Raw genomic sequence first — 12,058 nt, 5'->3', positions numbered from 1 at the left:
CGTGTGAACCCAGCCTATGCAACTCAAGGGGATTTGGATAAAGTGTTCCTGGTCTGGATCCACCTCCAGGACTTGTATTCAGATTCAGACCTCTTTGTGAGTCTAACAACCTGCCCCTGCCAGCACCAGGCCTGAGTGCTTCAGCAGGATGGCCAGTGTCCCCTGCACCCTGGCATGTCTGGTCAGGCCGAGCTGGTTCTGGGGCCAGGCGCAGGAGAGCACGGGGGGGCGAACGGAGGGCTGTGCTTAGACCCCTCTGTCTGGCAGAGTAGAGGGACAGAGGGGTCTAAGCCGGGGTCTTCCCCAGTCTGCAGCAGGAGCTCAGTCAGTTTTCCCCCGATCTCCAGTGGGGAGAAGCGGGTTGTGAAAGCTGCAGAAGGTCGTTCCACTCACCCCTCGGATGGTCTAATCCTTTCCCCAGAGAGATGAGGAGACGCGCTACCTGCGAGGCTGGTTTCGTGCCATGCCGGGGCCTGGGTGCCTGGGGGTTGGAGAGGAGGCTGGGGATCATTTCCAAGCCAAGCTTGGCAGCCCTGGGGCTCTCTGGGCTTCGCACTGAGGAGCACAAGCAGAGCTGCCGGGACGCAGCCAGGCGGAGGCACTAGGGGAGAGGTGCTGCGGTGAGATGTACCTTGCACCGGGGCTAGGGGCAGGACTGACGCACATCCTGCTCTCAGCGGCCCCCGGGAACGGCCCCCGGTTGGGGTGGCAGGAGAGCAGTTTGGCCCGTGGGAGGGGGTGAAGGATGAAGGTTCAGAGGCTGGCCATGCAGCTGCGCAGGAAGGGGCAACGGGCCGGTCCTCAGCCCAACCCGGCCGGTGCAGGAGGACAGCAGAGCCCCCTCGGAATCGCTCGCCGCTGACCCATAACCTCTTGCATTAGGTGAGGGGACATCATCTCCTCCACCTGCTGCCCGGCGTCCCTGGGGCTGCTCCTGGGTTCGCCCCTCTCCCCTTGCCTCACTCACACTTCCCTTTGTTTGCTGGTAAGTACACAGCCCTGGGCTCCCTCTAGTCAGCCAGTCCCAGCCCTGGGGCTCCCCCTCGTACAGACAGACCCAGCCCTACCAGCAGGCCGTGTTGTCTTGCTACCCACATCCCTGGGAGCTGGGACTGAACACCCCACGACTAAGTCAGGGCTTCTCCACCTGCCTGTTCCTCCTGGCTCAGCGTGCGCAGGGCTGGGGGCCCGGTACGGGAAAGGGAGAGAAGCCCTGATGTGAGGCCCAGCATAGAATCGCAGAAATGTGGGGCTGGAAGGAACCCGAGAGCTCATCCAGTCCAGCCCCTGTGCTGTGGCAGGACCAAATAAACCTAGACCAGCCCTGATGGATTTGTCCAACCTGTCCTTAGAAACCCCCAAGGAAAGGGATTCCACAGCCTCCCTCGGCTGCCTGTTCCAGAGCTTCATCACCCTTAGAGTCCGAAAGCTCCAACCATTTAACCTAAACCTCCGTGGCTGCAGATTACGTCCATTCCTCCTTGTCCTGCCTTCAGTGGACGTGGAGAACAACTGAGCCGATTCCGGCCTCTTTATAACGGCCCTTAACACATCTGAAGACTGATACCAGGTCCCTGGGTCAGGCTCTCGTCTCTACACGAAACGTGCCCAGTTGATTTAACCTGTCCGCACAGGTCAGGTTTTCTAAACCTTTTACCATTTTTGTTGCTCTTCTCTGGACTCTCTCCAATTTGTCCACATCTCTCCCAAAGTGGGGTGCCCAGAACTGGGCACGGGACTCCAGCAGAGGCCTCCCCGGTGCTGAGTAGAGCAGGACAATGACCTCCCGTGCCTTACGTACAACTCTCCTGTTAACACCCAGGAAGGATTTAGCTCTTTTCACAACTGCATCACATTGACTCACGCTCAGCTGGTGAGCCTCGGTGACCCCCAGCAGCACCACCACCACCTAGGCCCCATTTTGTAGCCGGGCATTTGATTTTTCCTTCCTAAGTGTCAGACTTGGCATCTGTCTTTGCTGAATTTCCTCTTGTTGCAGCTCCACGGAAGGTGACCCTGGGGCTGGATGGCGCCGCAGCTCTCACTAGGCCTCCCAAAGTCCTGTCCCAGCCTGCCTCAACTCCCTGCCAAGCCCTGGGATGGCGCCTTCAGGGCAGGCCTCCCCTTCCCTTGCTTCAAAGCCCAGCATGGCTCTCCCCAGGTGGCTCGCGGTGAATGGGAATCCCCGGGAGGCCGAGAGGGTCGGAGCCACTGCTCCGCAGCCTGTGGGTGGGGGAGCACCTAGTGATTCCTCTCAGCTGGCCGGCGGGCCGCGCCGTGCCGCGCCGTGGGAGGGCTGGGGAGCTGCACTTTCGGTTTCTGAGTCCCCTGCAGCTGCTTCTGCGGTTTTGTTCCTGTTGCTCTCAGCCCAGCCCTGTTTCAAGGCCTTGGCTTCACTTCCTCATCTCTCCGCTTCTGCTTTCAGTTTTCACTTCACTCAGTGGTGAGCTCTCAGCTGGCCCTGACCCCTGCCCAGTGTCTAGCCCCTGGTGCAGGGCTCCGCGAGGTAAGTGAGCCAGCCAGGTCGGACACTCAGGGGGCGGCTTTTGCTCTCCAGCCTGGCGGTGTGGGTTTTTCTGTGCCTGCCAGGCTTCCCTGCTGACGAGTTCCTCTTCCTGCTGCCGTGTGCTCGGGGGAGAGGTCTGTCAGGCCTGTGCAGAGCCACATGCAGGGACCGCTTGCTCACGTAGCCTCGGGCCGACCGCCTTGCGAGCAGCACGCCTGGAGTCCAGCTTCCTGCTCCGTGGGCCAGCGGGGGCTGTGGTCGGGGCAGAGCCCCGGCTCGGCGAGCTGCAGGGCCTGCAGTGCTGACCAGGGCGGCTGGCAAACGTGGCTGGGGTTGGAAGGTCAGCGGGGCAGGGCTTGTACCTGCTGGGTGGTGCCCAGCGCCCAGCTCGCTGTCAGCGCTTTCCTGGCCTCGTCCATCCAGCCTCCGGCAGGAACGGGGATCAGGGTCTGAGGCATGCAGGGCAGGGACTCGCCTCAGCACAGGGGGGGCCTGCAAGACCCAGCAGGGCCATGGCCTGAAAGCACTGCCTGCACCTGGGCTGATCCAGGGCTGGGCTAACGGGACTGACTCCTGCAGGGAAACAAAAGTGCCCTCACGCCCGCTGGGAAAGCACTTTTAAAAGGAGGGCCAGGCAGCCACTGGGCCTGTACGTCCGCGCTGGGACAGCACTGTTGCGGCCCGCCCGCCCTCGCTTTGGGAGCAGGGGGCTGCTGGGCCCAGCGTAGCGTAGAGCGGGATGGAGCAGGCGTAATGCGCACCGGAGAACACAAGAGGGAGCTCTGGGGCACGGGTGGGGAGAGCTAAGCGGGTGCATGGCTAGTGGGAAGGGAGGGTGCATGTGACCCTACCCGGGTCGCTTGCCCGGGCCACGCCAAGCCCAGCACAGAGCCCCGGGGAGCCCCGGACTCTCCCGCTGCCTTCGGGGGAGGCTAGCAGCACCGCGCCCTCGCCCTGGGTGGCTGGGCTCCCTGACGGGGGGATGCAACGGCTGCACCGGGCCCCTGGCATCCAGCCCCGCTCCCCCAGCCTGGGTTTGACATGCTTCTGTTTGCTTTAAACAGCCCCGGGATTCTGCTGGGATGGGGACGAAATACATGGAGGAGACGACGAAGAAAGGTGGGGTCCGTGTGGGGGTCCAGGGAAATGCCCACCGGTGCACGGAGGTTTGGCCTGGACATCCCTAAATGGGCATGCTGCAGGACACGCTGGCGGAGATGGGGGGCAGAGAAAGCAGATGTTTGTCGGGAGGGGGATTCATTGTTCTGTGAGACAGCTCAGTGTGGGGCTGCAGTTTGTTGACGGGGGTCCCCCAGAGCCATGGAAGGACCGCCCAATCTTTGCATAAATCTAAATAATGATATTCGTCTATGGTAATTAGCAACTTGGGCTGCAAACAGCTCCCAGCAGCTCCCCTGCCAGGCCCTAGATGGAGCCCACATGGCTCTTTGAGCAGGTCCTGCCCTGGCCCTGAACCAGGAGACCCCCCAGTAGGGCCCAGTCCAGCCTGGTCTCTTGTGCTCAGCAGAGGAGCTGGCCCTGAAGCTGGCTAAGGCCATCGAGGGCGGGGACAAGGAGCTGGCGCGGGAGTGTGCTGGCTGGCTGGCCGAGCAGCGGGCGCCCGTGACGGTGCAGGTGAAGCCGGAGGCCTACCCCAAAAAGGAAATCAGGTGGGTGTCACCCGTGGGCCTCGGGGCAATGGGGATGGTGGCCAACCGTGGTCATTGTCCTTTTAAAGGGGGTGTTAGGCCACTGCTCCAAGAGACTCCATGGCAGGCGCTTCAGGGGACTGGGGTGTGGCCACTCACTCCCAATAGTGGGTGGGATCCCCATTGCAGCTCTTGGGTCTCCCTCCTGTGGCCCTGGCCTCCTTCACTCCATACACCAGGGGCAGCTCCAGTGTGAGGTGTGACCCGGCCAGGAGGCGATGGGGTTTGGCCCCCCTCTACTGACTAGTCCACAGGAGACGTGAAGGACCTAGGGCATCCTCCTGCCCGGCCCCTGAGCATCTGGCCTGGGAAGCTAGCCCCCGGTCCCTCCCCTACTGTTCCCCCTCCCTCACAGCCTCAGCTCCCTGCGCTGCTGGTGCAATGCTCTGGGCGGCGGGGCGAGCTCCTGGGGCAGCGAGCTGCAGAGCCGGGGCCTGACCCGGTCTCTGCGCTGTGCGGTGGCGTGGCTGGCTCCAGCCGGGCGGCGCGGCTGCCTGGCCTGGTGCTCTGGGCAGCGTGGTAAGGGGGCAGGGAATGGGGGAGGGGGTTGGATAGAGGGCAGGGGAGTTTGGGGTGGTGGTTGGGGCATGGGTGTGGATAGGGGTCGGGGTGGTCAGAGGGCAGGGAACGGGGGTTGAATGGGGGCAGAGGTCCCGGGGGTCAGTCAGGAAGGAGAGGGGGGTTGGATGGGGCAGCGGGGGGCAGTCAGGTGCGGGGGGATCCTGTGGCAGTCAGGGGACAGGGAACGGGGGGGTTGGATGGGGCAGGAGTCCCGGGGGGGGGGGGCTGTCAGGGGACAGGGAACGGGAGGTTGGATGGGGCAGGAGTCCCAGGGAGGCCACTGGGGGCGAGAAGCGGGGGCGGGGGGGTCAGATAGGGGGCAGGGGCCGGGCCATGTCTGGCTGTTTGGGGAGGCACAGCCTCCCTTAACTGGCCCTCCATACAATTTTGGAAACCCGATGTGGCCCTCAGGCCAAAAAGTTTGCCCGCCCCTGACCTAGGGCTTTGGTTCCTGCGGGGGAGGCTGCACCTGTTGCTCTGATGGTCCCTGGGTCAAAGCCCCTTCTCAGGTCTGCAGCTGTGTGGAACCAAGAGGTGGGCCAGCCCTGGGCTCCGTAGGGAAGAACGAGGCGACGGTGTTTCCCTTCCCAGGAGGCGACTTGGGCCGCGTGAGCACGATGGGAAAGACAGAAAGCCGGAGCACGTGAGCTGGAGGCTGTGACCGAGGCAGGCGCCGGGAGCCATGCACGCACCTTGCGGTGGGACCTCGGGGAGGGCAGGAGGGACACCAGAGCCGCTCTCACTGCCTCTCTTCTTTCAGCTTGTGGGTGGGAGTGGAGGACGCCCAGATGACCACAGTCCCCATCTACCTGCAAGTCAATCCTCATATGACTTTGGCTTCTCTGAAGGACATGGTATGGGCCTGAGGGCTGGAGCCGGGGGCACTGATGGCATGAAGCGTGGGGTGAGACCCTGCGGCCTCGCACAGGGCGCCCTGCAGGGCGTGAGCAAGGCAGCCCCACGTGTCACCACCTCCAGGCTACACAACGGAGCAGCAGAGTGAGCCTGGAGGCGGGTCCAGGCTTAGGCCGGGGGCTCCCGAGAGCAGGTGTGGACACCAGGGCCGGTGGTCTCTCTCCACATCCCAGTCCACGAGCTGCTAGTGCGGCCCTGCAGCCCTCTGCTCTCTTTGCCTCGAACGCTGCCAGCCGCCGCCGCGTGCCAGGCATTGGCTGGTGTGCACCGGGGTGTGTGTGATCACCGGCCTTGCAGGCGGCAGCCGCCTCGTGGGCTGCCAGCTGTCTGCGGTATCTGTCGTGTTACTGACACCCCCTGCCTGTCCTTCCTGGGCTGCCCTCTGCTCGCCTTGGTTCGTGCGGCGTGATCTGCTGGCACCTGTTGCCGGTGGGCGCCAGCGTAAGGTCACGGAGTGACTGCCCGCCACAGCACCCGGCGGTTCTGAATGAGGCCCTCGGTGTCTCTTCGTGTCTCCTGGCCCAGGTATTCCTCCACTACGGCTTCCCACCCAGTGTTCAGCAGTGGGTGGTGGGCAAGAGGCTCCCCGGAGACCAGGAGACCCTGCACTACAACGGCATCCAGCGAGATGGTGACATGGCCTATCTCTACCTCAGGTCTGCCAAAGAGGCCAAGCTCAGCAAAGAGACATTCCAGAGGGAGCGGCAGCGCCGAGTCCTGGCAGGTGAGGCTGGGGGAGCGGCCGCGGGGAGCCCCAAAGGCAGAGCCTGGCGCTGGGGAATTCCAGCGGGCAGGAAGCAGAGGGGACTGCTGGACTTGCGGCTGAGGATGGCTCCCCAGGGCAGAGGGCCAGCGCTGGTCTCAGGAGGAGACGTCCCTTGCGGGGCGACAGCAAGAAGCAGGCGCTGAAATCCGGGGCTGCACCGAGTGCTGGCTCTGGAGAGCCGGCCAGAGCGTGTGGGAGCAGCAGGGAGATCCGTCTCCTGGCAGCAACTTCCTCCCTCTCTCCTCCCTAGAACTGGGCTTCGGAGACATCAGCCTGCAGCCTCGTGGGAGCCAGGAACCGGCGGACGCGGGGCTCGGAGCCGGGGCGCAGGAGCAGGACAGCCTGTGCATGGAGGAGCTGAGGCATGAGCTCTCGCAGGTGGAAGCCGCCCTGCTCCCTGAACCCCCCAAGGTAAGAGAGCCCCAGATGCAGGGCGCCAACACCCCCCCCTCCCGGCTCGTTTCTTTCACCTCCCGTGTCCTCACCGTGTTCCTAGGTCGGCTGGGTCTGTCCGAGCTGCACCTACGTCAACAAGCCCACCCGCCCCGGCTGCGAGATCTGCTGCAAGGAGCGGCCCGAGGACTACGCGGTGCCCCCGGCTTACCAGCCGGACGAGGAGGAGCTGGCGAGGATGAGGAAGGAGGAGGAAGCTATGAGGCAGTCCCTACAGGTTGGAGGCCGGGACGCTGGGGAGCCGCGGCTGCTCAGTGCCGCCACTGGCTGCCGGGGCAGATCCTGTCTTGTGCACTGTCGCCGTAAGCAACCGTTGTAATGTGGCTCCTGGTGCAGCACCCTGCCCTGGCTCCACTAGGCTGGTCCCTTGGGGCATCTCTTGGCACAGGGTTCCCTGCACAGAGACTGACCAGGAGGTGAGGATGGGGGGCACCGGTTCTTCCCTTCTTCCTCTAGGCCAGCTGCACGCCCGGCTGGCGCCGCTCAGCTGCACAGGACCCTGGGGCGCTCGTCAGGGGAGCTGCCCTCATGCTACACCGGTTCTCCCCGCGGCTCATGGGGCTTGTCTAGCCTGTGGCAGGAGGACTCGGGAGCGCAGCGTTACACTGAGCTGGGAGGCACGGGGCGGCTAGCACCGGCCTCCGTCTGAGCTGGGCAGGGAGAGCCACGCTGGCTCGGGAGTGAGAGAGCGGGCCCTGCGAGGGGGGCCCGTCGCTCCCAGGCTGCTCCGGCGAGGCAGGGGCCCCAGGCAGGTCCAGCCGCTCACGGTGCCTCCTCTCCAGCAGCGGGGCCTGTAGCCAGGAGCGGCGCCAGGGTTTTTGGCGCCCTAGGCGGGGGTCCTTCCGCGCTCCCGGTCGTCGTCGGCAATTCTGCGGCGGGGGGTCCTTCTGCGCTCCCGGTCTTCGGGGCACTTCGGCGGCGGGTCCCGGAGCGAGTGAAGGACCCGCTGCAGATTGCCGCCAAAGACCCGGAGCGCGGAAGGACCCCCCGCCTCCAAATTGCCACCAATACCGCCCCCCCAATCCTGGCACCCTAGGCCCTGCCTGTAGCCCAGACCTCGTCAGGGCTAGCAGCGGAGCCGCGCTCTGCACCAGAGCCAGACGAGCCTCATTTCCGGGCTCTTTCCAGCCTCCACGCCGTGCTGCCGAGGGGCCTGCCCCAGCTGGGCCCTGCTGCGGGGCAGGGAGGCGCAGCCCGCAGCGCCCAGCTGCAATGGAGCCGGAAGGCTGCAGCTGCGTGTTGCTCCTGGTTTTAAGGGAGCAGCGTGGGGCGCGGCGGGCTGGGAGAGCTCCCGTCACAGGGTGGGCACGCAAGGGAGAGGAGGCTGAGTCCCTTCTCCCTGTTTATTTGCATGAAGCTTTTGCAATGACTCCAAAGGAGCAGGCCTGAGCAGGGGAAGGAGGGTCCAGGCCCTGCCACAGCCTCCCTGGGGGCAAGTCACTTATTGATTGGTTGAGGCGCCCAAATCGTTTGGGTGAGCTGGGCCTTAGTTCCCCTCTGGACAGCTCTGAAATCCATCGATGGCTGGAAGTCGCTGCTGGGATACTAATGACTTCCCCTCCCCCATCCCACTGGCCAGGCTGGGGTGGGGCACCTCGGGCACCATTTATCGGAGACAGGGAGGGAGGCTGAGAGGACACTGAAAACAAACCCTGGTTTGAGATAGGCTGGAGGAAGCAGTAGTCCCCCCTGCCGCTGAATGGGGCTCCCCACCTAGCAGGCGAGCACTGGCTTATTGTGACTTTGTGCTCATAGCACCAAACTGTGCGACTTCACTAATTCCTGCCTTTGAGCTTCCAGCATTGTGGGGTGGCCAAGGCGTTGGCTTGATTCCTGGGGTAAGTCAGAGCAGCCCAGGGGCTACTCTAACTTAAATCCAGGCTGTAACCATCCCTAGGGGACAGACTGGCAGCCCAGAACAGCTGGAGCACAAAGCATGCTGGGGTCAGGTCCCTTCCCTTCCCGGGCCACTGCTCGGGGAGGCCCTTTCACTGTCCCTGCAAGCCTGGGGAGTCCCCACTGCACAGAGCATTCAGCAGTGGGGATCCAGCTGGTTGTGGGCTGCTGGGGTGGCGTAGAGAGGCCAGGGCACAGCCCCGTAGGGGTCAAGGTTCCTGATAGGAAATATAAGCGAAGTGCCCCACCCACCAGCCCCTCCTGTTGACACTGGCTGTTCTGTCTGCCTAGGTGACAGAGCAGCAGAAGATCGAGAACTACCAGCACATCCTGCAGGTGGACAGGCAGAGCCTGGTGCCTGCCGCTGAAGTGATCGAATGTCCCATCTGCTTTGTGACCCTGCAGCCTGGAAAGGGGGTGACCCTGCGGGAGTGCCTGCACTCCTTCTGCAGGTGGGTCGGCCCTAACCCTGGCCCCTCTCCCGCCCAGCCGGCCTGTGCCCGGGAGCCCTGGCCCTTTTCCCGCCCAGCCGGCCGGCCTCTGCCCCGGTTCCTCTCCTGTCTGGCTTCTGCCCTGGGAGCCCGGCCCCTCTCCCGCCCAGCCGGCCTGCGCCCGGGAGCCCTGGCCCCTTTCCCGCCCAGCTGTCTGGCCTCTGCCCTGGTTCCTCTCCTGTCTGACTTCTGCCCTGGGAGCCCCAGCCCCTCTCCTGCCCAGCCGGCCTGCGCCCGGGAGGCCCGGTCCCTCTCCCATCTGGCCTCCACCCCAGGAACCCTGGCCCCTCTCCTGCCTGGCCGGCCTGTGCCCAAGAGCCCCGGCCCCTCCCCTGTCTGGCATCCACCCAGGAGCCTTACCTGCCTCAGACCCTCCTAGGCTTTGCCAGCTGGTTTGTGTCTCTGGGCTAGAGCGCCTGGTTGCACACCCCTGGCTGGAAGAGCTGCCCAGCTGGGCTGCGCTAAGACAGACCGAGCATTCCCGCGGCTCACTTGCCAACAGGGAGGGCGTCGGCAGGGTGCCCCGTATGGCCAAAGATCAGTAGCCCGACAGGGAACTAGCCTGGTTGAATCATGTTAACAGGCTATGCTCCTGCATTAGCCTTCTTAGCCTGGCCCAGCTGTGTAGGGTGGACGGACTGGCCTCGGCTACTCAAAAATCTATGAGGATCCCATCAGCTGTGGGGAGCAGGGGCTCTGCCAGACAGGAACTGCTAGCAGGAAGGAGGGGGGGAGGGAAAAGTAGTGTGTCAGGGCCCCTCCCCCACCATGGTGTTCATCACATCTTAACCCACCCCCGCGGGGCCCAGTCACGGGTGGGATTGTGCTCCTGCTCGACCCAAAGGCTTCAAACCGGCCCCTGAGTAGGAGAAAACGGGACTGGAGACGATGTGCTGGGCGCTGACGGGCCCCCGTGCCGGAGCAGGGATACAATCATCACCACCCTGCTCCATCGTCTCTGCTACCCCCCTTCCAAGCCCTCAGCCCTGCTCGTTTATGGGCACCTGCCATCAATTAGCCACCTACCTGCAGGGGCTTTACCGCCAGCCCTGTGCCCTGCAGCCACTAACCCTCTGCATGACAAGCCCCCACCCAGAGCGATTGGAGATGGGCAGGCACCAGCGGCTGTGCTGCCCAGCCAAGGGCTTCGAGTCCCTGGCAGCCAGTGCCCCTCGATCAGCTGGGAGCTTGTTTCAGGGCAGCAGGGACCTGGTGAGGGAGAGCTAGGAGCCCCCTCCAGTGCTGTGTACCGCTCAGACCTGTGTACAAAGGGAAGCTGATTGCTGGGGTGCCAGATTACGTACAAGTCCATCCCCCTTGGGGTGCCAATCGCTGTTGTAATCCCCTCTGTACCCACCCAGGGACTGGGGGCCCCAGGCACGCTGGGTACGCTCCCCTGGGTTATCCATGGGCCCGGGCTGCTGGGGGGATTCTGCTCCTTACCTCAGGCCTGGCCCCTAGGTGACCCCATCCAGCTCAGTCTTCAAGCAGCTTGTGCCTTGCTTGTGTCTCCTCTGACCCCGGCTCCCTCCAGGGACTGTCTGAAGGGGACGATCCTGAACAGCCTGGAGCCGGAGGTGCCCTGCCCGTACATCGACGAGAAGTACTCCTGCACGGGACAGCTGCTGGAGCGTGAGATCAAAGCGGTAGGGGCCAGGAGCAGGAGGGGACAGAGCCAGGGGTGGGGTGGGAGCTGCAGGTACAGCTGAGGCTGGATACAACCCAGGAAAGCGAGGGCATGCCAGCGTGCCCGGGTCCCGTAGGCTGGGCTAGGGCAGGGAACTGGGGCGGCTATTTTGTGAGGGAGCAGGGGGAGGCGGGGCAGGGAGAAGAGGATGGGGCTGTTATCAGTCACTGCCAGGGGACGGGCGAGTGTCTCGGTGCTGATGGAGAGGGTTGGGTCCCACTCACAGCTCCTGAGTGCTGCCGAATACCAGCACTTCCTGGACCTGGGCGTCTCCATCGCCGAGAACCGCAGCCGGTCCAGCTACCACTGCAAGACCCCGGATTGCCGGGGCTGGTGCATCTTCGAGGACGACGTGAACGAGTTTGCCTGCCCCGTGTGCCAGAAGGTGAACTGCCTGCTCTGCAAGGTGAGATGCCCCCTGCCTCCGCCCCACCAGCTTCCCAGGCCGAGAGGCCAGGACGGGTGGAGGGGAGTTCAGAGCCCGCTGGGCTCTGCGAAGCCAGGTGCCATGGGGCATGGCTGTATTCGGGGAAGGGGTGGGGGGATCCAGCTTTAAAGCAGCTGGTGGCCTTTGAACTATGTGTGGCAGCAGTGACCAAGCTCACGAGGCCTGCATGGCTGCCCCGGAACTGGCGAAGGCCGTGCCCGGGGCTTTAGACGAGCCCGGAAGGAGCGGCCTGTTTAAGGCACGTCCATGCAGCCCTAGAGCCATGGTGTCACATGCTGCCTGCCATGGTCCCTCCGTGCAAGGGACAGAGGTAGATGGAAAAGAGAACAGCATTCCTAGAGGTGCTAACAGGGCCAGTGTGAACCTGTGCTGTGGCCTTCGCTCTGCCAACAGCAGCCCGTCGCCACGGCCCTGTGCTCCATCCTTCTCTTGGAGCCAGCCCCAGCTCACTCTGCTCTTCCCCTCAACTCTGGCCACTTATCCTTGCCCCACAAAAGAGGCTTGGAATGGGTATGCCGGCCCTGCCCTGCAGTGTGAGGGGGTGCCCCGGGGTCCCACGCCATCTCCGTGACCCAGGGTTGTGTTGGAGGAGATGTTCCCCTACGCACAGTTGCTGTAGCTGGGGG

The 12,058-nt window shown here is 64.1% G+C and overlaps 1 protein-coding gene across 5 annotated transcripts in view; it reads left to right on the top strand.

The window, feature by feature from the left end:
- The first annotated feature begins 69 nt into the window (after positions 1–69).
- The window catches only part of RBCK1 (RANBP2-type and C3HC4-type zinc finger containing 1), a 16,453-nt gene continuing 4,464 nt past the window's right edge, over positions 70–12,058 (top strand). For 2 of the 5 annotated variants that reach the window (XM_005304902.5, XM_065566285.1), the window contains exons 1-10: positions 2,376–2,506; positions 3,571–3,625; positions 4,032–4,176; positions 5,537–5,630; positions 6,217–6,415; positions 6,708–6,868; positions 6,954–7,127; positions 9,098–9,258; positions 10,832–10,943; positions 11,211–11,390. In XM_005304902.5, the coding sequence (XP_005304959.2) occupies positions 3,589–3,625; positions 4,032–4,176; positions 5,537–5,630; positions 6,217–6,415; positions 6,708–6,868; positions 6,954–7,127; positions 9,098–9,258; positions 10,832–10,943; positions 11,211–11,390 (1,263 nt within the window). In that variant the 5' untranslated portion in view covers positions 2,376–2,506; positions 3,571–3,588. Of the gene's footprint in view, positions 2,507–3,570; positions 3,626–4,031; positions 4,177–5,536; positions 5,631–6,216; positions 6,416–6,707; positions 6,869–6,953; positions 7,128–9,097; positions 9,259–10,831; positions 10,944–11,210; positions 11,391–12,058 lie in introns of all 5 variants that reach the window. The other 3 variants (XM_065566284.1, XM_065566283.1, XM_065566286.1) reach the window with 2 other exon arrangements.

The sequence above is a fragment of the Chrysemys picta genome, chromosome 13 (assembly GCF_011386835.1).
Source record: "Chrysemys picta bellii isolate R12L10 chromosome 13, ASM1138683v2, whole genome shotgun sequence".
Taxonomy (NCBI): Eukaryota; Metazoa; Chordata; order Testudines; family Emydidae; genus Chrysemys; species Chrysemys picta.
Note: the sequence above shows the minus strand (reverse complement) of the source record. Positions and strands in the feature narration are given on the sequence as shown.